Source organism: Canis lupus, chromosome 35 (assembly GCF_048164855.1).
Source record: "Canis lupus baileyi chromosome 35, mCanLup2.hap1, whole genome shotgun sequence".
In the NCBI taxonomy this organism is placed as follows: domain Eukaryota; kingdom Metazoa; phylum Chordata; class Mammalia; order Carnivora; family Canidae; genus Canis; species Canis lupus.
This window is the reverse complement of record NC_132872.1, coordinates 27,479,420-27,505,475: the sequence shown is the minus strand read 5'-3', so window position 1 is coordinate 27,505,475 and position 26,056 is coordinate 27,479,420. Positions and strand designations below refer to the sequence as shown.

Here is a 26,056-nt window from a genome sequence, read left to right as displayed (position 1 = left end):
CTTTAGGTATGATACAGTGTCCCTCTTCATCCCTTACTATAGTCTTTGCTTTAAAATCTAATATGACTGATATGAGGATTGCTACCTCAGCTTTCTTTTGATGTCCACTAGCATGATAAATGGCTCTGCACCCCTTCACTTTCAATCTGGAGGTGTCTTTGTGTCTAAAATGAGTAGACAGCATATGCATGGGTCTTGCTTTTTACTCAGTCTGATATCTTGTGTCTTTTGATTGGAGCATTTAGTCCATTTACATTTAAAGTAACTTTTTAAAGATATGAATTTAGTGCCTGTAAATTGTCTCTGTTTCTTTCTGGTCTGTGTTACTTTTGACTCTCTATTCACTTACAGGATCCCCTGTAATATCTCTTATAGTAGGACTATTTTAGTGGTTACAAATTCTTTTATTTTCTGTTTGTCCTGGAAACTCTTTATCTCTCCTTTCATTCTAAATGACAGCCTAGCTGGATAAAGTATTCTTGGCTGAATGTTCCTCTCATTTAGTACCCTGAATATATCATGCCAGCCCTTTGTGGCCTGCCAGGTCTCTGTGGAGAGGTCTCCTGCCAGCCTAATGTTTCTACCTCTATAGATTAAGAACCTCTTGTCTTGAGCTGCTTTCAGGAATTTCTCTTTATCTCTCAAATTTGCATGCTTCGCTTCACTATTATATATTTGGCTGTTGATCTATTTTTATTGATTTTGAGAAGGGTCCTTTCTTCTTGGTTGAATGCCTGTTTCCTTCCCCAGATTGGGTTAGTTCTCATCTACGATTTGCTCAGATATACCTTTGTCCCTAGCTTTCTTTCTTCTTCCTCAGGGACCCCAATAATTTTAATATTGTTTTGCTTTATAGTATTGCTGATTTCCCCATGCCTCCCCTCATGGTCCATTAGTTGTTCTTCTCTGTTTTCCTCAGCTCCTTGCTTGTCATAAACTTGTCTTCAATGTCACTTACTCTCTCTTCTGCTTCCTTTACCCAGCTGTCAGAGCATCCAGTTTAGACTGCATCTCAATTAAAGCATTTTTAATTTCCACCTGGTTAGATTGTATTTCTGCACTAAGAGATTCTCTAGTGTCTTTTAGACTTTTCTCAAGCCGAGCTAGTAACTTTATAATGGTTATACTGAATTCCAGTTCTGATATTTTACTTATATCTGTAGCAATTAAATCTGTGGCAGAGAGTATTACCTCTGGTTCTTTCTTTTTGAGAATTCCTCCTTCTAGTCATTTTGCCCAGAGAAGAATGGATGAATGAAGAACAAAATAAAAAATATCAACCACAACTGAAGCAAAATACACACTAGACCAATCAGAAGAGATCAGAAACCAAAAAAGAAAAGAAAAAGGAAAAAAAAAAGAAACAACGTTTGAGGGAGAGAATATAACCTCTGTGGACAAAACAGGATGATCCACTTTGTCCTGGTGTATTTTGGTCTGTTTGTTAGAAGATGCTAAATCCCAAAATTGTGAAGAAAGCAAAACTTTATATATATATATATATATATATATATATATATATATACACACACACACACACAATAAATTATTTATAATTTATGAATAAATTATATATAATCTAATTTATATACAAATTATAAATACATATGTATAAACATAAATAATAAATTATATATATAATTTACATATATAAATTGAATACAGTGAAAGGAAGGCAAAGATGAAGGATATGTATAAAATGTAAATATAAAAAATGAAAGTTAAAAGGGACTTAAAAACAAAGAATTGATAAAATAAGAAACTAGTTGAAAAAGACAAAAAGAAAAAAAACACGAAAGATAAATCATGAGAAAAAACTTAAATTCTCTGTATTATTTCCCCCTAGCTCTGGAGTTTTGCATTCCTGTGTCTTCCATAAATTTGATGGAAGACAAATTTTTCACCTGTTGTTCCAGCTGGTCTTCCAGGGGAGGGGCCAGCTGCACTGACTCTCAGGTGTGTTTGCTTGGGTTGAGCAACACCGCCCCTTTCCTGGGGGTGGGGCTCAGTGTCAGCTGCTTCTGTTTGCTCTCCATTGCTTTTGTTTCCTGAAGGCTTTCTATGTCTCTTTAGAAGAAGAAATGAGGGACCCTGGGTGGCTTGGAGGTTTGGGGCCTGCCTTCCACCCAGGGCATGATCTTGGAGTCCCAGGATTGAGTCCTGCATTGGGCTCCCTGCGTGGGGCCTGCTTCTCCCTCTGCCTGTGTCTCTGTCTCTGTCTCTCTCATAAATAAATAAATAAATAAATAAATAAATAAATAAATAAATCAGCTTTAAAAAAATAGAAGAGGAAATGAAAATGGCCACATCTGATCTGCAGCCCCGGAGCTGAAAGGTGGTCCCTTCCCTTTAGTAAACCCTCATGGACCAGTGGCCATCACTTTTGTGTGTGCCAGACTCTGCAGAGTCTGCTGTGCTTGCCCCCAGGGATCCTCTCATGGGAAGGTGGAGGGTCATCACATTTCTGCCCTCTTCAGGACCCCCACCGGGGGCCGTTTGGTCTGTGCCCTCTGGAGCCACCGCTCCTGGGGGAAGGAGCAGAGTTGCCATTTTTCTGTCCTTTGCAGGCCCTTGCAGGGAGAGCTGCTGCAGGATCCTGCTGCCCTTTGAGGTTGATGGTGAACCGAGCTGAAAGCCCCTCCCAGGCTTGCTGACCATAACTGGTTTCCCCACTCCAGTGCTTGGGATCTCTGCAGGCTTGGGCACCCGGTTCTTTCTGTGACCCTGGGGATCCTGGGATTATACTGTCCCACCTAGGATTCCGCCCTGCTTTACCACCTGAGGATCTTTCCGGCAGGGACGTCTCTCACAGGAACACATTTCTTGAAGTTTCCAATTTTGCACTTTGGGTTTATACCATTTTCCCACAGCTGGCCTGTGGAGGCTCCCTCCTCCTCCACCATTTATCTTTCAATATATCCCCTCGGATTCACTTCTCCACACCTCCTACCTTGCTAAAAGTGGTCGCTTTTCTATTTATCGAATTCCAGCAATTCTTTTCTTCCACCTTGGGTTGCATTCATAGGTGTTCAGAATGATTTGATAGTTCCCTAACCAAAGTCAAGGGAGTGGATAAAACAGGTCTCCTACTCTTTTGCAATCTTGCCTGCCTCCCTCAACTCTTATTATAAGGTTTTTCAGTGGCAGCTCTTAACTCTAACTTGTCTTCTAAATAGCAAACTAGCTTGAGTCTGTTTTTGTTTGTTTTTTTCTCTAAGGTGATAATGAAGGAAATAATTTGTGGTTGTTATAGGTTATCTTTCCATCACAACTAAAAAAGAATGATCTGTTTTCCAGAAGGGACAGAGGCAGAAAGGTTTGAACATGCTCTGAAACAAGTATCATTTTCTAGTGAAGTAGAAAGCTGAAGGGTACGAATTCAAAAGTTCTTGTCTTTTGTTCTCTAAATTTGAGAAAGCTGTTTAGTATCACTGTGTTCATGTTATTTTGTCTTTCAAATAGGATTTTCAAACTCTTGTATGGGTAGAAAAATTAATCATGAACACCACCTATATTAAAAATAGGCAAGCAACCCCAGAATTAAGGAAGGCATGACAAAACAAAATGCTGTAAGTACACCTAATGAACAAATACTGATCTCAGTTTCTAGATAAAAGTAGTTTTGGTATTTTTAAGAAGGAATGATTCTCTTTGGAAAATGTTGGCTTAAAATAATACCAGTACACATAGGGGCATATTGGGGGTAAACATAATAATCCTATGTTTATTTAAAGCAATCTGTGTTTGATCTTTTTGGAATTAAATATTGATTCTGACTTTGTGTGGGGGTAGATGCCCATAGTATATAGATCTGGAAGTTGCAGCTGTGATTTTTGTCAATCAAAAATAAGCACCTATGTCGAAACTAGATCAATGTAGTAATGTGAATGTCAGTTTAAAGCAGGATCTAAACAGGATGACATTCAAATAGACCAGTGCTAAATATATCTATATATCTATATATATTTGCATGTTTATCTATGATTTGAAGTATTTTCTGACTATATTATATCTGATCACAATGTCAGTATTCCCTTTGTTTATTTACTAGTTTGTTTGGAGCTATAGGGGGTGATAGGATGTGTTTCAGTCAGCAGAACATGACTGGCATTAACTGTCAAAAGCCTCTACTACTGTCTTACTAAGTAACTAGGAACTTTACCTTTCTGGGATTTATTTGCAAAATAAAGACTCTAAATTGAATGATTATAAGAAGAAAAGCCTTGTTCTTTTTCACATGAAGTGTCTTGGAGAATATTGGTAAATCTTTGGACTCAATTCACATGCTACTAACTCGAATTTTTACAACAAAATTATCCTGAAAGAATAACTACCTTCTTAGTGGGATGATCAATTTTTTTTCCTTAATTTGTCAGAATGATATACAAATAAAATCGTATCCTTTTTTGTGCAGTTGGAGTAAAGATGATGTATTATATACTATAAACTTTAAAACAAATATCTCTTAAGCTTATTAAAAGGGATGTAGGCAAAGACTTGGTAAATTATTCAAGGGCAAGAAATTAACATTGAGTTTTTTAATCTTAGGTACTAATTAATCTCATTTAATCCAGTAATATCAACCTTGTCTTTATCATTTGATACAGTCTTTTAGAACACAATGAAATTTTCTGATAATTTCCAAAAGGATGAGTAAAGGGAGTACTAAAAATTTAAGAGATATTTTCAAGGAGAAATACAATATGCTGTGAATTTATTTCTAAAAGTTAATAGGAAAATTGTATGTGGTTTAGCAAAAATACTCTATGTATTACATTGCTTATTAAACAAAATGAACATATTTTCAAAACTTTATTTTGATATCACCAACCTACTACTACTTCCATTTATTTTTGATTTATCTAATTTCCTTATTATATGAATAAATATATTTTCATATGTACTTCTTACATAAATAATAAGTATTAATCATTCTGTGTTTAAAAGCTTGCCATTAATTAAAAAGGAAAAAGTATTGACTTTTTACTGAAGTTTATGTTGATGTGGTGACTTTTTCCTCTTTAAGTTTACAGTATTTTTGCACTCTGCCAGGGATTAGATAACTCTTGTTTAAAGCCAGCAGGAGGAGCTCTCACCTTGCTGGGTTCAATGCAATTAGTGTGCCTGAAAAACCTGAATTTGTGGGGGTTTTATATATGAAGCAAATAGTAAAATTTAAACATTTATCACATATAATGGTATTAAAAATCCCAAATTCCTTAGTTTTATTTTGATACCAGTTTATCATTCACTTGTCAGGAATGCCAGTTTGAAATTTTACTGTTCTTAGGAAGTTTTAAAAGGTACGTTTACAGTTTAGAGAGGAAAATAAAGCAAGTTTATCAATATTGTTTCTTGAGGATAATAAGCAATAAAAAATTCTAAGGATCTACACTTTTATAGTTATATACATAGTGTCCTTTTTTGTTTGTTTTGAAGTGAATATACTTCACAGTTTATAAATACTAAATATTGAGAACCAAGCAGCCTAACAGTGTTTCAGAAAAAATATTTGTATCAACCAATTAATTAATTTGCCAATCTATGAAAAACGAATCCCTGCTGGTAAAATTCAATATTAGAGATTTTTGAACACTCAGCTCCAATAAATCCCTTGAATTAAGTGGCATGATTTGTTGTATGCAGTACTGGTAAATTTTCTGTAGAAAGCATTGATGAGAAAACTAGGATAAAAACTTATGAAGATTTTGGATCAGCAAAAGAAATAGTGTTGTTTCTCTGTATCTACAATAATGAGAACAAGGGAGGCAAACCAATAAACAGATTGTGAACTAGAGAGAACAAACTGGTGGGTACCAAAAGGGAGGTGGATGGGGGATGAGTTAAACAGGTGATGGTAATGGAGACGTGCCCTTGTGATGAGTACCAAGTATTGTGGAAGTGTTGAATCACTATATTATATATCTGAAACTGATATTATCATGTATGTAAACTAACTGGAATTTAAAGAAAAATTTAAAAAAGGAGAAGAAAAAAACCAGCTAAAATGTTTAAAGGTTTTAAATGTTTTACAAAGGTCATCCTAGCATCAGTGTCCTTGGTTGGAATCCAAATCTATTTCTGATCTCAAGGAAAACTACTTAACCTTTCTGAGGCTCAGTTTTCTCTTCTGTAAATTAGGTATTAAGAAAAAGAAACAACTTATAGGACAATGTGGAGATTACTTGAGGAATAAAATACGTAGAAAACTTTTCCTACAGTGACTGTGAATTAGTATAACTATTTTGCCAACCTGCAGGGAAATAATGATGTATTTCAAAAATGTAAATATGCTCAATGAGTAACATTGAGCTTTTGAGTACCCAAAAGTACATACTGGTATTAATACTTCTGAATTCTTTTCAATGGCATATACCAAAAATGCAAATGACTTTCATTTGATAGTGAGATAAGCCAATAGCTTTGAATATTTATTATATTGATATCTTCAGCTTTTTATCTAATATGTGAACTTATTTTTGTCACACAGAATGAACCCAAATGCCATCAAGTGTTTTTGTATGATCTGTGTGCATGTATGAGAATGAATGTGTATATATATGTGTGTGTGTGTGTGTGTTTGCACATAGGAGATATATATATATATATATATGGATATATATATCTATATGGATAGATATATATGGATAGATATATATATGGATATCTATCCATATAGATATATATATCCATGTGATCCATGTGATGATTATATATACCATCCTTATTGTACTTCTTCCAGACTTGTTAGAAATTATGTTAATAGGGAGTAAATGAAACTATATAGAAACTTTTAAAAAGCTCTAGCCGTTTATGTGTCCTTTTTTTCTCTTTAGGTGATGTTAGCAGCCATTGAAAACCATTAGCTAAATCTATTAATTCATTAGGAGTAGAAAATGAGATAGTCTAATTCAGTCATTCCTTCTTCATTTATTACCTAAACTATTTTAATAAAAGAAATGTTCCTTCATAACTCTTTATTTATTCGTATTTTGTATAGAAAAAGTAAAATAAATGTTTTATTGTTTCCAAATTATTTACCAGTTTTTAAAATAATGCTTTCCTAGTATTTTGCAAAGTTAGCAGTAGGTGTATTTTATCATTATAAATGAAGGGATTTGAACATAATTGAAGTGTTTCACTTCCTTATATCATTAATCTTGCGTATATGATCAGATTATCCATTTTTGGCCAGTGGGAGCCTATGGAAGTTGGTTCTCAAGTCTTTTTGACATGACCCTAGTAGACATTGGTATGTTCCTTTTAATTTTATAAAAAATAAAAATAAATGAACCTTGAATATGATCAAGCTACTAAATAGATTTACTAATTTAAAGAAAATAAAGGGAATGGGAGTATGTTCCATTATATCTAACAATTAGAAAAACCTAGATTGTGGAACAAAATAACATAGTTTTTCCAGGAAATTTGATTTCAAGTAGTGAGAAAGATAACTGGCTAGTCATTAAGGAATATGTTAAAACAACAACGAGATACCATTGTACAACTCTTGAAATGCCTTAAAAATTTGGTATTTAGACAACACCAAATCCTGCTGAAGATGTGAAGCAACTGGAAAACAATATTCCGATAATGCTATTTTTGGAAAACATTTGGACAGTTTCTTAAAAACTAGCATTCTCCCTATAACCCAGGAATCCCTATTTACCATGGAGAAGTGAAGGCATAGGGTCATATAAAAAATCTATGCTTGAAAGTTTTTACTGGCTTTATTTATAACATCCCGAACTGAAAATAGCTCACATTTCCATCAATGAGGGAATTACAGATAATAGAATACTTCTCAACAATAAAAAGTAACTGATGATTGATAAATGCAACAACATAGATAAATCTCAGATGTGTTATGCTATATGAGCTATATATGAAAGAACCAAGCTCAAAAGGCTTCATGCTATATAATTTCATTCCTTGGACATTTTGGGAAAGGCAAAAATCATAAGGACAGAAATTAGATTAGTGGTTGCCAGGGGATGGGCTGTAGAAGGAATTCAGCATGAAGGATCACAAGGGGAATTTTGAGGGTGATGGAAATATTCCATAGCTTGATTGTAGCAGTGGTTACCTGGTTGTGGGAGTTTGCCACAATTCATAGAAATATACATTCAAAAAGGGTGATTATTTTTTTGGTTAATAAATCATATCTCAGTAGATCTGACTTTTTAAAAAGTTATTGGGGGAAATTATGGATTGAAAAACAAAGAGTAATGTCAACTCACTGTAATGAATAGCACTTACTTGGAATTTGATTTTTCTGTTCAAATAAGTTGAAACAATAGGGATATTAAACACTGATTGGATATTTGATGACATTAAGGAATTACTACTTATAGTAATACATTAAGATATTGTATTAAAATATCTATATTAAAAGAAGTCTTTATCTTAGATATATATACTGAAATTTTTATGGGTAATATTACTGAAATTTGCTTCAAAGAAACTTTGCAGTGAAATAGAGTGGGTAAAGATGTACAGGTGAAGTAAGGTGGACTATAAGTTGGTTCATTTTACTGTTTTCTCTACATTCTAAAATATGAGAATTTTCCGTAGTAAAATTTAAAGAATTACAACTCAGATTTACAAATGTATATTTATTAAATTGAGTTTAACAGTACTGAAAGAATATTCTACAGTGAGTAATTAGAGTTCATGTCAAATCACACATGATACATGGTTTCATGCTTAAAAATTGACATAACCTGTGATTCAAATAAGAAAAACCACAGAATCCGTACAATAGACTCCAGTGTGTCTGGTGTCTCATTACCCTCTGTGGAACTTTTAAAAACTACAAATGGAAAACTTCACTTCCTTAACTATGTGAAGATCTAAAACTCATGATGAAATACCAAAGCCTTGTTTTTTAGAGTATGATCCATGACATACAGCGTTTAGGGGACTTGGATGTAGTAGTTAAAAATAAAATTAAAAATTAACATTTGAATCATGGGCCCTGCACATTTTACCTACTGGAAACACCACAAAAATCCTCCCCATTTGATCTGATTTAGTTATGGCTCAGCTACTTTATTCTGAAAGTAAACCATTTGTTCCTTATCACATCGGACTGAAGGACCCCTTTGTCCTATGTCAGCATCTTCTTTGTGAAATTTTCCCAGACCTCCCTACTAGCTTTAACATTAGTAACTTAATTGCTAGGCTATTATATAATCTTCCATTTAAAACTTCAACAGAATATTTTCTAGCCATTTGTTTTTATGTCTGCCTTCTGACCAGATGATGCCTTCTGACCAGTAACTTTTGGTCAGGGAAAAAGACAACGTGGTTATTTATTTTCACCTTGGCTTCCCTTAGCTGTCAGTCTACCCTCACATATGATAATAATATAATCTATGCTTTAAAGAGAGTTTTATTAAAAATAAGTTGTTTTCATACTTTGCAATATATAAGGCTGTTTAATAACATTAAAAGAAGCTACAGAAGCCTGTGTTAATACAGGTTTTCTTTACTGTAATATAAAAAGACTATGTATGGGGATCCCTGGGTGGCGCAGCAGTTTAGCGCCTGCCTTTGGCCCAGGGCGCGATCCTGGAGACCCGGGATCGAATCCCACATCGGGCTCCTGGTGCATGGAGCCTGCTTCTCCCTCTGCCTATGTCTCTGCCTCTCTCTCTCTCTGTGTGTGACTATCATAAAAAAAAAAAAAAAACTATGTATGAATGTGGTGGGGGAAGCAAAGGTGATGATTTCAATTGTTGGCTCACAAACTGGTCCCCTACTCATGCAGGCCAAGAGAGACTGCAGAAAGAGGCAGACTACTCCAAACTGGTAGGTGGGAGGGCTCATATGCAAGGGAACTTACTTGTCTTGGGCAGCTGCAAGATTTCCATATTCACCCACCAGAATCTTCAAGTTTGCACAGAAGCCTTAACTGGGTTGAGTCATGTGTACTATCCAGGTGGTCTCAACAACGTGTTACCCTTTCAAGGCTCTGTCCTTGGAACAGCTCCCACTGTGGGCAGAGTTTACATTCTGGGCATGGGGGAAGGGAGTGAGGAGCCTCCTGTTGCCTGGGTCCAGTTCAAGGGTCAACTGGCAATCATGTCATCTCAATTACGTCTATCAACATTCATCAGTTTTAAAAGCCAGCTATTAAAAACGACTGTTAAGGGGCACCTGAGTGGCTCAGTTAAGTGCCTTTGGCTCACGTCATGATCTCAGGGTCCTGGAATTGAGCCCTGCATTGGGTTCATTGCTCAGCAGGGAATCTGCTTCTTTCTCTTCCTCTACCCCTCCCCTCTGCTTGTATGTGTGCATGCTCTCTCTCTCAAATAAAACCTTTAAAAAAATGACTGTTAATTCTGTTTCTCAATTATCTATTTCATTTAGTATTGTTAAACACAAATTATGTATTTTGAAAATAAGCTGTAACTACATCACGCATTTAATATTATTTAATAATATTATATTAATATCTGGTATACACAGTTGTAAAGTAAGTAATTCAACATATTAAAGCTAATGCAATGGATAATAGTAAAGGTAGTTGACATTAATGATTTAAATAACATTTTTGCATCATTTGAAAAATTCATGTAATTTTTTTTTTAATTCCAGTTGTGTTGCTTGATACAACAACTGTACTGGGAGAGCTAGGATGGAAAACATATCCATTAAATGGGGTAAGTTTAATTATGTTTTTAAAATTTTCATCCTTGCTAGGTTTTTAGGATCTGTTATGAAAAAGGAACAATGCATTTGGGCTCTAGTTAGTATGAATTTTAGCAATTACCAAAATTCCATAGAAAAGGTTAAAGTACAGTTAGGACTTGTAATCAATGAGAATGATGTATAAAAATCTTTGCTTTCTTTTAAATTAGTCATTCTTTCATATAGTGTTCTTCTATATACAAAGCCCCACCCCCACCCCCGGCCCGGTCTTATTCTAAACTGGAAAAGGACAGGAGAAAGTCAGCACAAGACTAAAGAGCCCCAGGAGAAATCCCAAGGTGGAGGGTAAAATGACATTCAAGGGGTGCAGAAGGTGTTGGCTTTAGTTGTTAAGTGGAACCAGGGTTCCCCACTCATCCATCCCACATAGTGCAGATGCCACCCTGACAGCCTGAGCTCCTCTATAGAAGCTGAGCACAAGGTTCAGCCACCCCTGCCCATGGGTCCCAGGTCCTGCTCCAGCTGCGTTCTGGAACCAGAAGGGCTCGAATGTCAGCAGGCTCCATCGCTGACCACACGAGAGGGCAGCTGCTGCATCAGGCCTCTTCCAATATATGTTCTTTAATATAGTGACATATTAGACTGTCTCTTGTATGTTTTCTCATAGAATTTCTGTGTGTAAGTTCAAGACAGTTTTTTTTGTAATATAGGTTCATTAAATTTGGTAACCTTAGTGAGTATTTGTCCATAAGCAAACTCTAGATTATCAGAAGTGGATTTTACAGATATTAATGGTTTGTTTTTATTAGAAAATATGAGTATACTAAAGTAGTATGTGTTTTTTGAACTTGACAAAAAGAAACATTTTGATTAGGTTTTTGTTAGCTGAGAGTATTTGCTTTTGAAAGGCATGTGTAATTTAAGGGTGCATAATTTACAAACACTGATTTTTCAAGTCCTGATATGTTAGCTGTGGTTTTAATTGTTTTTTAATATGGTTTAATGTATTTTGCATCATTCTGACATTGCAATATATTTCTACTTCTTTTTTTTAATTTCAAGTTAAAATAAAAGGATGGTTAGTGAAGTTTACTTAGGTTTTGTCTTATTAAGCAAAATTTTCAGTCATGGAGCTAGTCAACCGTTATTCAAGTATACTTGGGTTAGCTTTTCTTCCTTTTTTAAGAAATTATATTTTTCTCAATCATCAGATTCTTGGTTCATATTTTTACATTGCTTTTTCTATTACATATGCAAATTTAAATCTAAATGAAGTTGACCAAAAACTATTTTATTTCTTAGAATCATTCAAATATTATTGCTTGAATTTGACCTTTTATATCAATAGTTACTCATTTAACATGTGTTTTCATCTGTAAATAAAGAGTTACATCTTCCTGTCTTTTTTCAACAGGCTATTTGTTTCTTTAGATTTGTTTGTTTTATAGACTGATTTTATTTTTTCTGAAATTCTCATTTTATTCTCATAGAGCTCTCATCAAACCATTTCTGAAAATACTTCTTTGAACTGAGATTATACTTGTACATTCATCATCTTATTTTCATTAAACATTAATATTTATTATTTATTGACTGTATTAAGCATGCCAAATTTATTAATTACTTTCAAGAAGAGAATGAAACTTTTTTTAAATTCCCTTCCAAGATATATACGTTTCCTTTCTCAGTATATAAAGTAATTTATAAGAACTTATAAATTTATAACTTGAAACTTTATAAACACTACTTTTCCAGTGTTTGAAAAAAAATGACAAAAACATATTGGTGATTGTATTATCACTGGCCTCCTGTAATCATGGCCAAAGAATCATGTGAGGAACAGAAGGAATTACATCCCTGCCCCAGTGATTGTATTTGTCTTGATCAAACTGAATTTCAAAGCAAACTGGTAAGGAGGAGACACAAGGACTTACAGACTTAGAAATAACCTTACTGTTCTATTTCCCAGTTGGAGAAACCTTGTCTTAAAGAGAGTAAGGAACAAAAAATACCAAGTTATAGGCTGCTAAATAGTGAGTGATGGGATTTAATTCAAACAAAATTATTTCTAGTAAAGCCTGCATCTTTATCTTGTCAGTGATAACAGAGAGGGGCATTGGAAACTCCATGAAAGGCCAATTACTTTTGTTTACATTTGCATAATTGATTCAGATTTCTTTTCCCTTTGATAAACATAGTACTCGATTGAGATGGATGTATTGGACACTAGCCACGGATTTGCAGGAGGAAAAAGAGAAACGAGAGGAAGGAGAACATGGGGGGGGTGGGGGGAAGTATGATAGAATAAGGTGGAAAAGGAAGAGATAGTTAATACTTGTCAAGCATTTACCATATGCTAAGCTTTGTTCAAAGCAGTTTACTTGCATGAGTCCTAGAAATCAATAATAATTTTACTCTATTGAAAGATATAGAAATTGAGACTCAGGTACATTAAGTAACCTTTACAAAGTCACGGAGCTAGGAATTAGTGCAGCAAAAATTCAAAGCCAAGCAGAAACTAATCTTCTACACATGTGTGTTGTTGTTGTTGTTTTTTCCCTGTAAAATTCTACCATGGAAATATAGAGGCCAGTGACCAATATGTATAAAATACAGAGGGAAAAGTCACATGAGGATTCAGACATTAAGACGTAAATTGAATACTCAGTTACCTTGGAATGTCAATGTAGGAATGAGCTATATTACTTTTAGATTATCCTCCAATAATAGTGCATACATAGCAAGTGAAAGCAGTAGAAATACTTGAAAATGAGAGCTGATGGACATAGTTTGTAATAGATACAGATTGAAGCTACATGGATTAGATGAAACAAAAGTGAATCCAGGGAAACAATAAAATGGATAGATGACCTATGTAAGTTCTAAAGAAAATGTATAACTTCAATTTTTTTCTCTTTTAGTGAAGCAGGTATATTACTGAGGAAAATGAGTTTATTTAATGCTCTTTATAGGTTAAAACAAGTAAGGAAATAATCAGTGAGGATGAAAAACTTTGAAAAAGGCTACTGAAAATGGTGAGAATGAAAATCATCTCGACATCAGTATTAAATTATTTAAAATCTGTAGAAACTTAATTTATAACATTTCTGAAAGAATATGTATTCAGCACTTTCAAAGAGTACAGAAATTCTGAGAATGATTTTTCCCCATTTACAAAAGATGAAGCAGAGATTCATAGTATTTAAGTAATACGTCCAAATTTACATAGCTACTTAATGAAAAAATTGGTTCCACCTATATCTGAGAAATGCCGCAATGTTCATGAAATCCTTCACATACGCAAAGATAAGGCAAGGCTATGACTGTTTTGATTTCTTCCACTTAAGCCTTATGCTTTAGAAATATTTTCTGTTATACAAACTCTACTGTTGTTGATCACAAATATCTCAGAAATTATTCAACACTTTCAATGTACATAATGTTCCTAATAATCAAGTGAAATGGAATTTTAATGTCTATATTATATCTGTACTAAACATTTATATTCCAATAAATAACAGTATTTTGATATCTTAGAAATAGTTTTTGGGGATGCCTGACTGGTTCATTTGGTTGTGTCCAACTCTTGATTTCGACTCAAGTTGTGATCTCAAGGTTGTTAGATCAAGCCCTGCATCTGACTCCTCAGTCAGCATCGAATCTGCTCAAGACTCTCTCTTCTTTTCTCTTCCGCATACCCACACTGTTTCTCTCTTTCTCTCTTAAATAAATAAATCTTTAAACAATTTATGTTTCAGTTTACAATATTTAAACTACCATTTATTTCTGTATATTAAAATTGTACTTATATCTATTTGAAATTGTATGACTTTTTCCAGGTTGTCAGGTTTATTGAGCCATGCTAATATGAATGGCCATTTTAACTAAAATGGACTTTTATTTAGAGACTCTACTTCAGTTGTTTTTACAAAATAGCCATGGGTAGAAAAGACCACCAGATGATAAATGTGGCAACTTTATGGGGCACCTGGGTGGCTTGGTGGTTGAGTGTCTGCCTTCGGCTCAGGTTGTGATCCCGGGGTCCTGGGATCAAGTCCCACATCGGGCTCCCTGCAGGGAGCCTGCTTATCCCTCTGCCTGTGTCTCTACCTCTCTCTGTGTGTCTCTCATGAATAAATAAATATAATCTTAAAAAAATTGGCACTTTATGATATCAAGAATACTTGGTATTTCTCTGAATGAAGGATTTTTTAGGAATAACTTTTTAATTGATAATTTTTTATAATACTTGAACTAAGATATTTTTGAAATTATATACTGTATAAAATATGTGATTCAATAAATGACTTCATAGAATTTTTTTTACACCTAAAATAACCAGACCGCCAGTAGTATCATGCTAATATAGTTACAGGAGTAGACATTTAAATGTCTGTGAACAAAACAATTACTGGTTATTTGAGTAGGAGGTAAATACCTCTGGTTAGAGAATGTAGAAAATATATGACTAAGTAGTCTTGAACAAATGACTTCTTAAGTTTGTAAGAATGAAAAAAAAATATATGTATATATTTACTGAAATGCTTGCTTATCAAATCACTTGTACTTTAAAACGTGTAGTGTCTAGAATTCAATCTAAAAGACTTCAATTTTATATTCTTAGTGCCAGGTACCCTGTTAGAGTGTTTGCATAGCTCCAGAAGCCTCATAGTATAGAGATCATTCTGCACAATCATAAGGCCAGGGAGAGTCTTCAGGTAGTTTTGAATAATGATTTGTGAAAGAATAACGTGAAGCGGGATTAATTCTGGTCAGGGAAAATTGGTAGTAGGATGTGACATTAGCTCTTTCCGATCAACTGTGAAGGAATCCCATATGAGCTGGACAAGAGGGTAGAAAGCTTCTGTAAGGCAAAGAGAATAACTTGAGGAAAGGCACAGAATTCTTAAATGTGCACACTAAGTTTTGGGAATATTGAGAATAATTTGTATGGTTGGAGATAAGACTGATTATGGGCTAATCATACTGTAGAAGACTTAGAATTTCAGTGTCTTATTTGACTTAGATAATGTATATCTCATTCCCAGTAAATAGAAGTTAAAAGTAAAAACTATCTGGATTCAGTTAAACAAACAAACAAAAATTATTAACACTTTGTTTTGTTTTAGATAATAATGTAGACCCTTGGAAATGAAAGGCACCTTAGAAAATTGTTAAGAAAGGATGTTCAAAATGTAGGTAATATTCAAAATATAGGTAATATAACATTGATATATTGAAAATGGAGTGAAATTGAATAATTGCATTTGTATATGTAATGAAGCTTGGTGTTAGAAAAGAATGAGTACATCAAAAATTTTGGTAACCAGTGGTTGTAATTCATAAGAGCTCTCACAGTCTAATGTCAAGAATTTTATGTCTGCATAATTTAAAACTCTTAAGAGCTTTATCCTATAAGTGTCCCTTCTATCCTTGATCTGTCAATGTACTATACTAACATAATAAAATTGTGATGATATAGCAGAGTAGCTAATAGTGCCATGAAATCAATGAAAGAATGCTGCATGAATAAAACTTTTCACAAAACACTATAGAAGTTATTAGTGGATAATGTTTTTATAAATATGGAGTATAGGCATATGCCCTAGATTTTTCATTTGCCATAAATAACTAATAAATGGTTAATACTGAATCTTACTCCTTTGAAAAGCTTAAAGACCTATTTAATTTTGGAAATTTCCTGGGAAGGAGATAGTCCTTAAGAAGTCATGACAGTTTAATGCTAATGAGAAAAGAAACATGAAAGATACCGCTCATGCAATAACTTTGTACAAAAGAAGAGATTTAAAAAATATGTATCTCTTGAGTTTGTTCTCATAGTTTGAAAAGGTGTTAAAGGAGAATCATATCAATTCTCTTGAAACATTTACTCATGTTTACTCCTTTCCTTTGATATTTTTTATTTATTCCAATTTGGTTTTAGCCAATATATAACATCGTAGATTAAAGAAAATAATACAGTAAGAAGATCTGTAGTTAAATGCGATGTTCAAAATCCTTACTATTCATTACAGATTGAGTCCCATTCAATGCCACATAGCAGTGGGGTATGTCACAGTGGAGCACCCTAGCTCAATATTAATTCTGACTAATAAAAAGTAACTGCTACCTACCAGAAAAATGAAAGACTTCGCAAAATAAAAAAGGAATTTCATGATTAAAGACTTACATTGTTTTCTTTGAGCTTTATTACTTATATTTGATACTACTTAAAATTTAATAGCCATGTGGCTTTTTAGTTTTGATACTGTAACTGAAAAGATAAATGATTTGGGTAGCCACATACTGATGATTAACTTAGACTTGAATAAAATCTGTTAGTTAAAAGATAACATTTCATAATAATAATAACTCCATAATTCCATAAGGTATTATTTGATTTATACTTAATATTACAAATACTTCGTGTTGTTGCAAAGAACTTGATTTTTAAGCACTCCCATCAACTCACCTGAAAGATTTTCATTATTTTTTTATTCCTTATAGTATTTTTAGCAAGAAAATGAAAAGTTTGCACGTCCCAGATTTTTTGTTCCCCACTCTCCTGTTTTGGCTACTTATATACATAGTAGATCAGATCTTTGTTATGAAACTGTAGAGGGCATAGATACAGGCACTCCAGTACTCAAAATAAAATTTCTTTTTTAACAGTGAAGTACATTTTAGCAGAAAGAATTAAGAGAAAACTAAATGCCAGTATGAAAAAAAAAGTGCTATTGGCTATCAAGCTGCATTTTATATTAATTATGACAATTAGAGATTAGAAAACTTTGTTTTTCAGGTGGCAAATATTGATTTCAAATATAATATATGTGTTTTTTGCATGCTGTGACTTAGATGATCTTCCGGGTTTGAATAATGCAAGATGATGCAAGTTGTTTAACATAGTAAATTGGTATTTGGAAATTTAGCCTATAGCAGTTAGGAGAATAGTGATATGGGTCATTCATGTCTAAATAAAACTATAAGCGAACATGGTAACTCAGTTGCTAATGATTTTTATAATGAAATAATGATTTTAATAATAAAGAGTCTTATATTACAATTAAACTGTGTGCAAAGGTGCTGTGTTCCATTTAACAGAACTGATCATTTCCTAATATCACTGTTCCAAAGTTGAAAAATCAAAGATAGAATGTATTAATGACAGAGAATGGAATACCTGCTAATAATTAATTACTACTTTTGTTTATAATCTCTATATTTCATATAGTAGGAACCAATTTATCATAGCACCAGACTTCAGTATTGCATTTTGATTCATTTTTTAATACATTGAAATTATACAACACTTAAATGTATGCATTTGAATTCTGAAAATATAAGTTTCTGTTAAAACTGGATTGTCTTAGTTACTGCCTTCAAAATTGGTATCTAACTAGTTTTTCTTCTGAGAAACTTCTCAACATATGTAGAACTTTCCAAATATCCATCATATTAATTACAGTCATATTGTTTCACTTTTGAAAGAAAATGCTTTTCAGTTTTGTAAGTTTTTATTGTCATATCCTCAAATTCAGAGATTTCTTTTTTTTCTTTTTTTCTTTTTTTTTTTTTAAGAGAGAGAGCACGTGTGAGCGGTGTGGAGGGACAGAGGGAGCAGGAGAGAATGCTAGAATGCTAAGCATGCTCCACGCCCAGTGTGGAGCTGACATGGGACTTGATCTCATGACCCTGAGATTGTGACCTGAGCCAAAACCTAGAGTCAGACACTTAACTGACTGAGGCACACAGGCATCCTGAGAGATTATTTTCTGTTATGCCCAGCCTGCATAATGAGCCCATCAGAAGCATTCCTTATTTTTATTACATTGTTCTTGATCTCTTCTATTTCTTTTTGATTCATTTTAGCGTTTCAATTTCCCAACTACATTACCCATCTGTTCTTGCAGGTTGTCTTCTTTATTCAAGCCCTTAGCTTATTAACACTTACTTTTAAAAATTCCTGGTCTGATAATTCTGACATTCCTGCTGTATCTGACTCTGGTTCTAATGCTTCTTCAGTCTCCTCAACCAGTATTTTTATTTTTATCTTTAGGACAGCTGGTAATTTGTTATCGAAAGGTAGACGTGATGTCTGGGTAAAAGAAACTGAAATCAGTAGGCCTTTGTAGTGTGGTAGTAAGGTGGAGGGGGTAGGGGAAATATTTTCTAATCCTATAATTGGGCTTCTTTCTTTTGCTGAGTCTGTGCCCCTGGACCCTGAACTTCATCAGTGTCTTCTTGCTTTTCTCCACCATTAGGTGGGATAGGATTGCCACAGGGAACTGGGGTTGGATATTTTCCTCTTCCTACATGGAAGGCTGGAGCCTGCTGGAGCTGAGTATTTTTCTTCCATTAACTAGGTTAGGCTCTGATAAAATAGTTTCCCCCGAGGGCGGGCCTTGTTAAGAACTGAATGCTCTGGCTATTTGAAGTGGTTTCTTACATTTTCAACTGTCATAGACATTATATAATTGGCTGAAACATTTCCTTATACAGTTTTGCATATAATTTTACTCAGTTTTCCCTACCTTCTGTTTTTATGCAATCAACAATCTGAATTTTTCATTCTTCATGATCAGGAGTGGTTGGCTTTATCTCCCAAATTCATTTAATCTAAAAACAAATTAAGCTTTTATGCCTTTGTTTATCTGACATTATTGCTATTATTCTTTACAAATCAATAAAGGAAGACTTCAGAGCTTTCCTGTGCTGTGCAGGTTGAGTAGTAGACCATGACACTCCTGGGAGCTCTTAGAAATTTAGTTGCATGATCTTGGCTTCACAGGAGACCCAAGGTAAATTTCTGCCTCAGAACATTCAAATTATTAATGTCACGAGTCTGCAATAAGAACTGTGCTTAAGCATTTTATATACTTTTTAATTTGGTCCTGATAATATCTATGTGAAGTAAATATCATTAGTACCATTTTATACATGAGAAAAACTAGAGAGAAATCATCTAATCTGCCTATGTTTGTGGGGATATTGACTGAAGGACCTGGTATTAAAGCCAAGGTCATCTCGGTCCCAAAGCAAGAATTATTACCCATTCAGTGTGCCTATAACCATAGATTGGTTTTCAACATTGCGATTGACACCCTGGAAGGTTTAAAATAACCTATGAGGTTGTTCAAGTGCAGTCTTCATCTTGTTGCAGTGTTGTTAGAATGACACAGATATTGTATAAAAGGAGACATAGTTATTGAAAAGTGCTGATAAAAAGATTAATTCCTCTTTGAAGACCAAAGGATATCCCAAAGCAAAGGATGGTTAATTATTAAGTATAGTCCTTTAGTAAGTAGATTGTTTTGATATTTTTTCTCTTGGAAAAGAACTAAAGAAATTTTCCTTTAGTGTATTTATTTTGGGTTTATTCCTTCGTGTCTCATATCTTTACACATGTCTGTTATTGACTGTAAGCTAACTAGGTGTAAAATACTGGGTAATCTAATCCAAAAATAAACAACCTCACAGAAATGAGTTTATTTATAAATAGAGTAATTAGAGAAATAAATAAGGGAAGTGTTAAGAGTTTGTCATTCTCACATCATGTTCTAAGTAAATTGACCCAGAAACCTACTGAGGGTTATCCATGTAGTTAGTGCTAAGATGTCCTATTCCCTCAACCATATCTTATTGGGATAAAAGTGTCATCAAAAGACATCCAAGTCATTGGGTAACCAGCTACCTGTCACTTCATATGTGTAATTTCCATAAATGACTCTTTAGATCCCTTTTTAGGAATTTAGGAATTTCCTTACAGGAAGATAGCAATCTGAAACTTCTTCCATAAGGACACACAGAAAAATACACTGAAAAGGATTAGAGCAGAGTCACATATGACTAGAAGTTCTCAGAGAGCAGAAGATAGCAGCCGTTAAAGGAGAATTAAAGGGGTAGAAGAGAACATAGCACACACAGAGGAAAAGCCATGAGAAAAAGAGTGGGGTAGTTAGCATTTCTGGAGCTGACCAGGTTTCTGCTAAATCTCCAGAACCATTTCTGAGATATTCTTAAAATGAATTCCCTTACTTGAGCCATTGAATTGTAAGGGCAGATTGTAGACCTGATGGCGATGATGATGGTGGTGGTGGTTGACGGCAGCAGCAGTGGCAAAAAAAAAAGAAGGTAGTGGAACACTGGCACTGTAATAAGATGGGCCCGGAAACATAAAATTCATGGAAGGAAGAATTTCTTTGAAGAGAGCACAGCGGCATGAATCATCCAGAACTACAGGTCTGGATTTTATTGTTTTATTAACAATGTTTTATTAACATTTATAAATGTTATAAACATTTTATTTTATTATTTTATTAAAATAAAATAATTTATTTTATTATTTTATTAACACATGCATGGATGAATGACCTCCCTTTTTTATTTTATTAACACATGCATGGATGAATGACCTGTTTTATTAGGATGAATGACCTCCCTTGCACATAGGCAACGTGAGGAAACAGGTGACTGAATACGCACACCTGATTACAGTGCATAAATTTTAAAATATTTAATATCTGAGTAACTATAATTTCTTTCTTTTTCTTCCAAGTTTTGATTTAAATTCCAGTTAGTTAATATACAGTGTAGTGTTAGTTTCAGGTGTAGAATTTAGCGATCTATCACTTACAACACCCAATGCTCATCACAAGTGCCCTCCTTAACACCCATCACCTGTTTAAGCCATCATCTTGCCCACCTCCTCTCCAGCAACCCTCAGTTTGTTCTCTGTAGTTGACAGTCTGTTTCTTGGTTTGCCTCTCTTAACCTCCATGTTCATTTGTTTCTTAAATTCCACATATGAGTGAAATCATACAGTATTTGTCTCTCTCTGACTTATTTCGCTTAGCATAATACTCTCCAGTTCTATCCATATCCTAGCAAGGGGCAGTATTTCATCTTTGTTACAGCTGAGTAATATTCCATTGTCTGTCTGTCTGTCTATCCATCCATCCATCCATCCATCCATCCATCCATCCATCCATCTATCCATCCATCCATCATCTATCTCACATCCTCCTTTATCCAGTCATTAGCCAGACATTTGGGCTCTTTCCACATTTTGGCTATTGCTGATAATGCTGAGCAGTTGTGATTTGTGGCACTTTTCTCTGTCCTGCCTCAGAATATTCCTTCCTGTATAGCATCCTCTGCAAAATAAATAAATAAATGGATTGCTTCCTCATTTTTCACCAGTTGAAAGAACATGTATTAGATAATGAAGAAATTAATTCTATGATAAAGAAGAAAAGTAAAAGAAAAGCAGGTAGCAAGGACTTAGGAAATCAGATGTGAAGTATTTTCTGATCTATGAATACCTAATTAGTTTCATATTCTCTGGGCAGCCGAAAAATAAGTATATTCGCAATTCATTTGTTCAGTATATCTGCCTTTTTTTTTCTGTGTGCTCTTGATGGTGTCTTCTCCTAAGTAGAATTCTGAAAGGGATGGGTCTTTTTAAGCCAATTACCCTTGATTTACATAATATAGTCTTTCCTTTATTATCTTTGCTTTTTACATTGTTACTTCTAAAGCTTTTACTCTAGTCTCCTACTTCCAAAAGAAGTTTACAGTTGTTCTTTTAATGTGAATTCCCATATTGTATAATCTAAATTCAGTTTCTGGTTTTATCAAAAAGTTCTAATAATTTTAACCAGAATCATTCAGGATATTTATAAACCATTTCATTTATAAACAAAAAGTCTATATATAAATCCAAATCAGGCACAAAACACATGCTAAATTCTCTTATGAACTCTGAGGGATTTTTAGTAAAATACTTAACTAGATGAAATATAATAATAGGCCAGATATTCTTATAAATGTAATTGTTTGTATTTTAAGTGATTGACATTCTTAATATAGCCAGTCACCAAATCCTTAAAACTCTTTCAAATCATTATCATTACTGCATCAGTTTGGCTCCTCATCATTTCTCTCCAAACCACCATGGATGTGTTTTAAATTATCCCTTTGCTTTGGGTTTTTCTCTAGCCCCTTCCACCAACCATTCCAACCCATCCTTCATCCTGTGGCCAGAACCAATCTGAAGACTGAATAGGTAATCGTGTGTCTATTTAATTCTTACTCCCCTTACTTATCATTTACCTCATGGCCTGCAGCTGCTTCTCCATTTTCACCTTCTGATATTTTCTGCCGCTCCAACAGCTTTTTCTAAAGACACTGTTGTAGTTTCTTCTATGTAATTTACTCTCTGTTTCTGGATATAAGATCATGCTGTTGATTTTATCAGGAAAGTTCTCTGGCCAACCCTTAGTTTCTCTAGCTTTTTCCTGTTGGTCATTGAAAGCAAAAAGGATTTTTCATCTTTTCTGGGGAGACTTACACTGCGGAAAGTTGAATTAGGAAATTACTTTTTTTTTTTTTTGCAATATCTAGAACTCAGTGCATATCACAGCATTTATTTCACAATATTTAGGTATCTGTTTCCTACCAGATTGTGAACTCTCAAAGGGATTGGGTGTGTCATCTATATCTGAATTAGGAATTAGGCAATACAATGATTGCCATATGACAGATGTTCAATAGAAGTTGGTTGAATAGTTAAGTATATATACAAGTAGCAAATTATTTCAGATAAGATATTGGTTAAAGACTATATTTTGCAACTTTTACTGGAGCTGGCACAGTTTGATACTATCTTTGGGCCAAATCAGCTGTGAAGAAAAGACTAAATGGTTGTGAAAATTGAAATGAGTCCTTATTCAGCACTGGATTGAATGCAGGTAGAAAACTTTATACATTTACTCCCATTTTTGTATTTTAGACAGTCCAATCCATTTTCTCATTATCAACTTTTTTTCACTAAAATTAAAGTTGAAAGGTGGGTGGGAAAGATACTTACCTATGAAATAAAAGCAATAAAAGAGCTTATAAGCTATTTAAGCAACTCCAATCAAGACATAATACACTTTCAAAGAATTAATGACTGGTTTAGAACAGTTGATGATCTGAATCACATCTGGGAAGTATTAACCCCAGATGATTATTAATCCTGCACTTTATTATTAAAGATGAGAATAAAAAATAGAACATATGGATTTTTAATGGTTGATAGATGGACTGCAAATTTTAGAAAATTTATGTTAACCAGTCAAGCTTTAAAAAGCATAGGTCAGCATTAAATGTTAAATAGGTTTTTGTAATCTGTATTCCATGCAATTAGTATTTTGAACTAATGTACCATAGTAAGCAAAATAGGTGCTTAAAATGATTTGGCTTTGTTTTATTTTAGCAAAGCAAAATCTGTTGTGTTCATAAATGTAGTACTTAGTCTTTATCTCCCCCATAATTAGGTAGCAATGTATACCAAAATATTTCAGTGTAATTTAAAAAGTCTTTCAAATAAAAACATGAAATTAAGATTTAAAAATATATGCACACACACATTTTTTCCTTTGAATGTTCATGAATTCTATAGACCACATTTGGAGATGTAAAATTAATCTGTATTGTTAATTTAGATTGCCCAATTTAATAATTTTATTCATTTAATCCAATTATATGCCTTCCTTAAATTCAATACTTTCTGATGCACATTAGAAGGGATTTCTTCATGGTTGCTGTTGAGAATTGCTCTAAGAAATCCTCACATTTGAGGCCCCTGGAAGGCTCAGTTGGTTTAACATCTGCCTTCAGCTCAGGTCATGGGGTCCTGAGATCAAACCCCACGTTGGGCTCCCTGCTCAGTAGGGAATCTGCTTCTCTCTTTGCCTCTCCTCCCCCATGCTTTTTTTTATCTTATTATTATTATATATTATTATTATATTAATTGCTTGGATGACTAGCCTTGGTTTGCCTGGAATGTCTTGGTTTATTTTGTTGTCCTAGACTCATTAATTGTACTGTATTCATTTTTAAAAGTGTTCTTGTTTGGATTATAAATTGTATGCCTAATGTTAGGTAATGTCAACTATATTACAAATAAACCCCAAATGTATAATTTAAACATGAAAAATGTTATTCTCAGTGTTGTAGTAGTCTGAGTATTTCCAATTGTCAGGAGTTCCTCCTTTTCTCCATGGAGAGGATAGTCTTCCTTCTTAAAAATTCAGAAGTGGCACATAGTATATCTCCTCATATTTCAATGGCTGCAACCCATTCACATTATTATAGCCAACTGGGGAAGCAGAAAATGTAAGTTGGCCTGGGAAGAAAAGAAAATGGACTTTAGTTGGATGGAGTAAACTACTGGTTGTAATGTAATACCTATTCTTTTTTCTCTCCCATTAACAGAATCTTTATTTTTGAGCCATCAGTCTGTCCAACTAAAAAACCCCAAAGTTTCTAGTGTATTTTGCAGCCAGTTGTGAACCAAAACATTATGTTCCAGCCAATGATATGTAAGTGGAAGTGTTTTGTGATATTTCTAGGAAGACTGCTTAAAATGAGTTCTGTCAACTTGAGGTCAAACCTTTTTGACTGATGTATCCCCCTTTTTCTATCTAGAATGCAAATATGATATCTAGAGCTTTATAGCCATCTTGAACTTCAGGGTGAACTTGAGGATGAGATCACATTCCAGGATGATGGAGTTGCATATTATATAACCATTAAAATTATATTCATGTTGTAGACATAAATAACATTGGAATATTGTCTTATATAATACTAAGGGAAATAAGGAACAAAAATTTTCTAATTTTATAACTGTGCTAGAACAAAAAAACATGAAAGGAAATAAAAGCACTAGTTAAGGTTTTTCTCTAGGTCATGAGAATATGAGTGATTTGGTTTTTTGTTCATATTTCCTTTTTTTTTCAAAATTCTCTACATAGTTATACATTTCTTTTTTAAAAAATAAAACATTATTAAATATATATTTATGTATTAATGTACATTTTATTAATTTGGAATTTAAAAGTATCTAGTGTGACTTGGTATTTTCCCAACAATCATAAATGTTAGCAGGAAATGACTTTGTTACCCCTGGAATCCAGAGTTAATATGGAAAATTAATATATATGTAGAAAAATATCTTAAAAATTTACTGTATGCTTCCTGATATTAGAAAGAGGAAGAATAAGCAGAGTCTGGCTTAATTAGATATTTAAGAGATGTTACCTATAATTAATGTAAAAAATAAGGAACACTGTTGATACAAATGATAGAAATTATGATTAAAAAATTGTGATTTAGGGAGAAAAGAATTGCCAGTGTTTATTCAACTGAGTCATTAATTTGTCTTTTTATCTGTCCATTCATTTAGCAGCTATTTATTATAAGCTATGTTCTTGTCTATAAGACTAAAATAATAAGCAAAGATGCTGTCTTTGTCCTTAAAACCAATGGTGGGAGATAGACATTAATCAAATAATCACAAAACATGGTAAGTGTAATTTAAAATCTGATAAGTATAAATGTTATGAAGGAG

The 26,056-nt window shown here is 33.7% G+C and overlaps 1 protein-coding gene across 21 annotated transcripts in view; it reads left to right on the top strand.

Annotated features, from left to right (window-relative positions):
- Positions 1-26,056, top strand: part of EPHA6 (EPH receptor A6) — an 872,277-nt gene that overhangs the window by 66,567 nt on the left and 779,654 nt on the right. For 20 of the 21 annotated variants that reach the window (XR_012024450.1, XR_012024449.1, XR_012024448.1 and 17 more), the window contains exon 2: positions 10,603-10,667. Coding sequence is in view for 17 of the 21 variants with exons in the window: in XM_072812315.1 (XP_072668416.1) it covers positions 10,603-10,667 (65 nt within the window). In the remaining 4 variants the exon portion in view is untranslated. Of the gene's footprint in view, positions 1-10,602; positions 10,668-26,056 lie in introns of those variants that run through there. The other variant, XM_072812313.1, reaches the window with a different exon arrangement.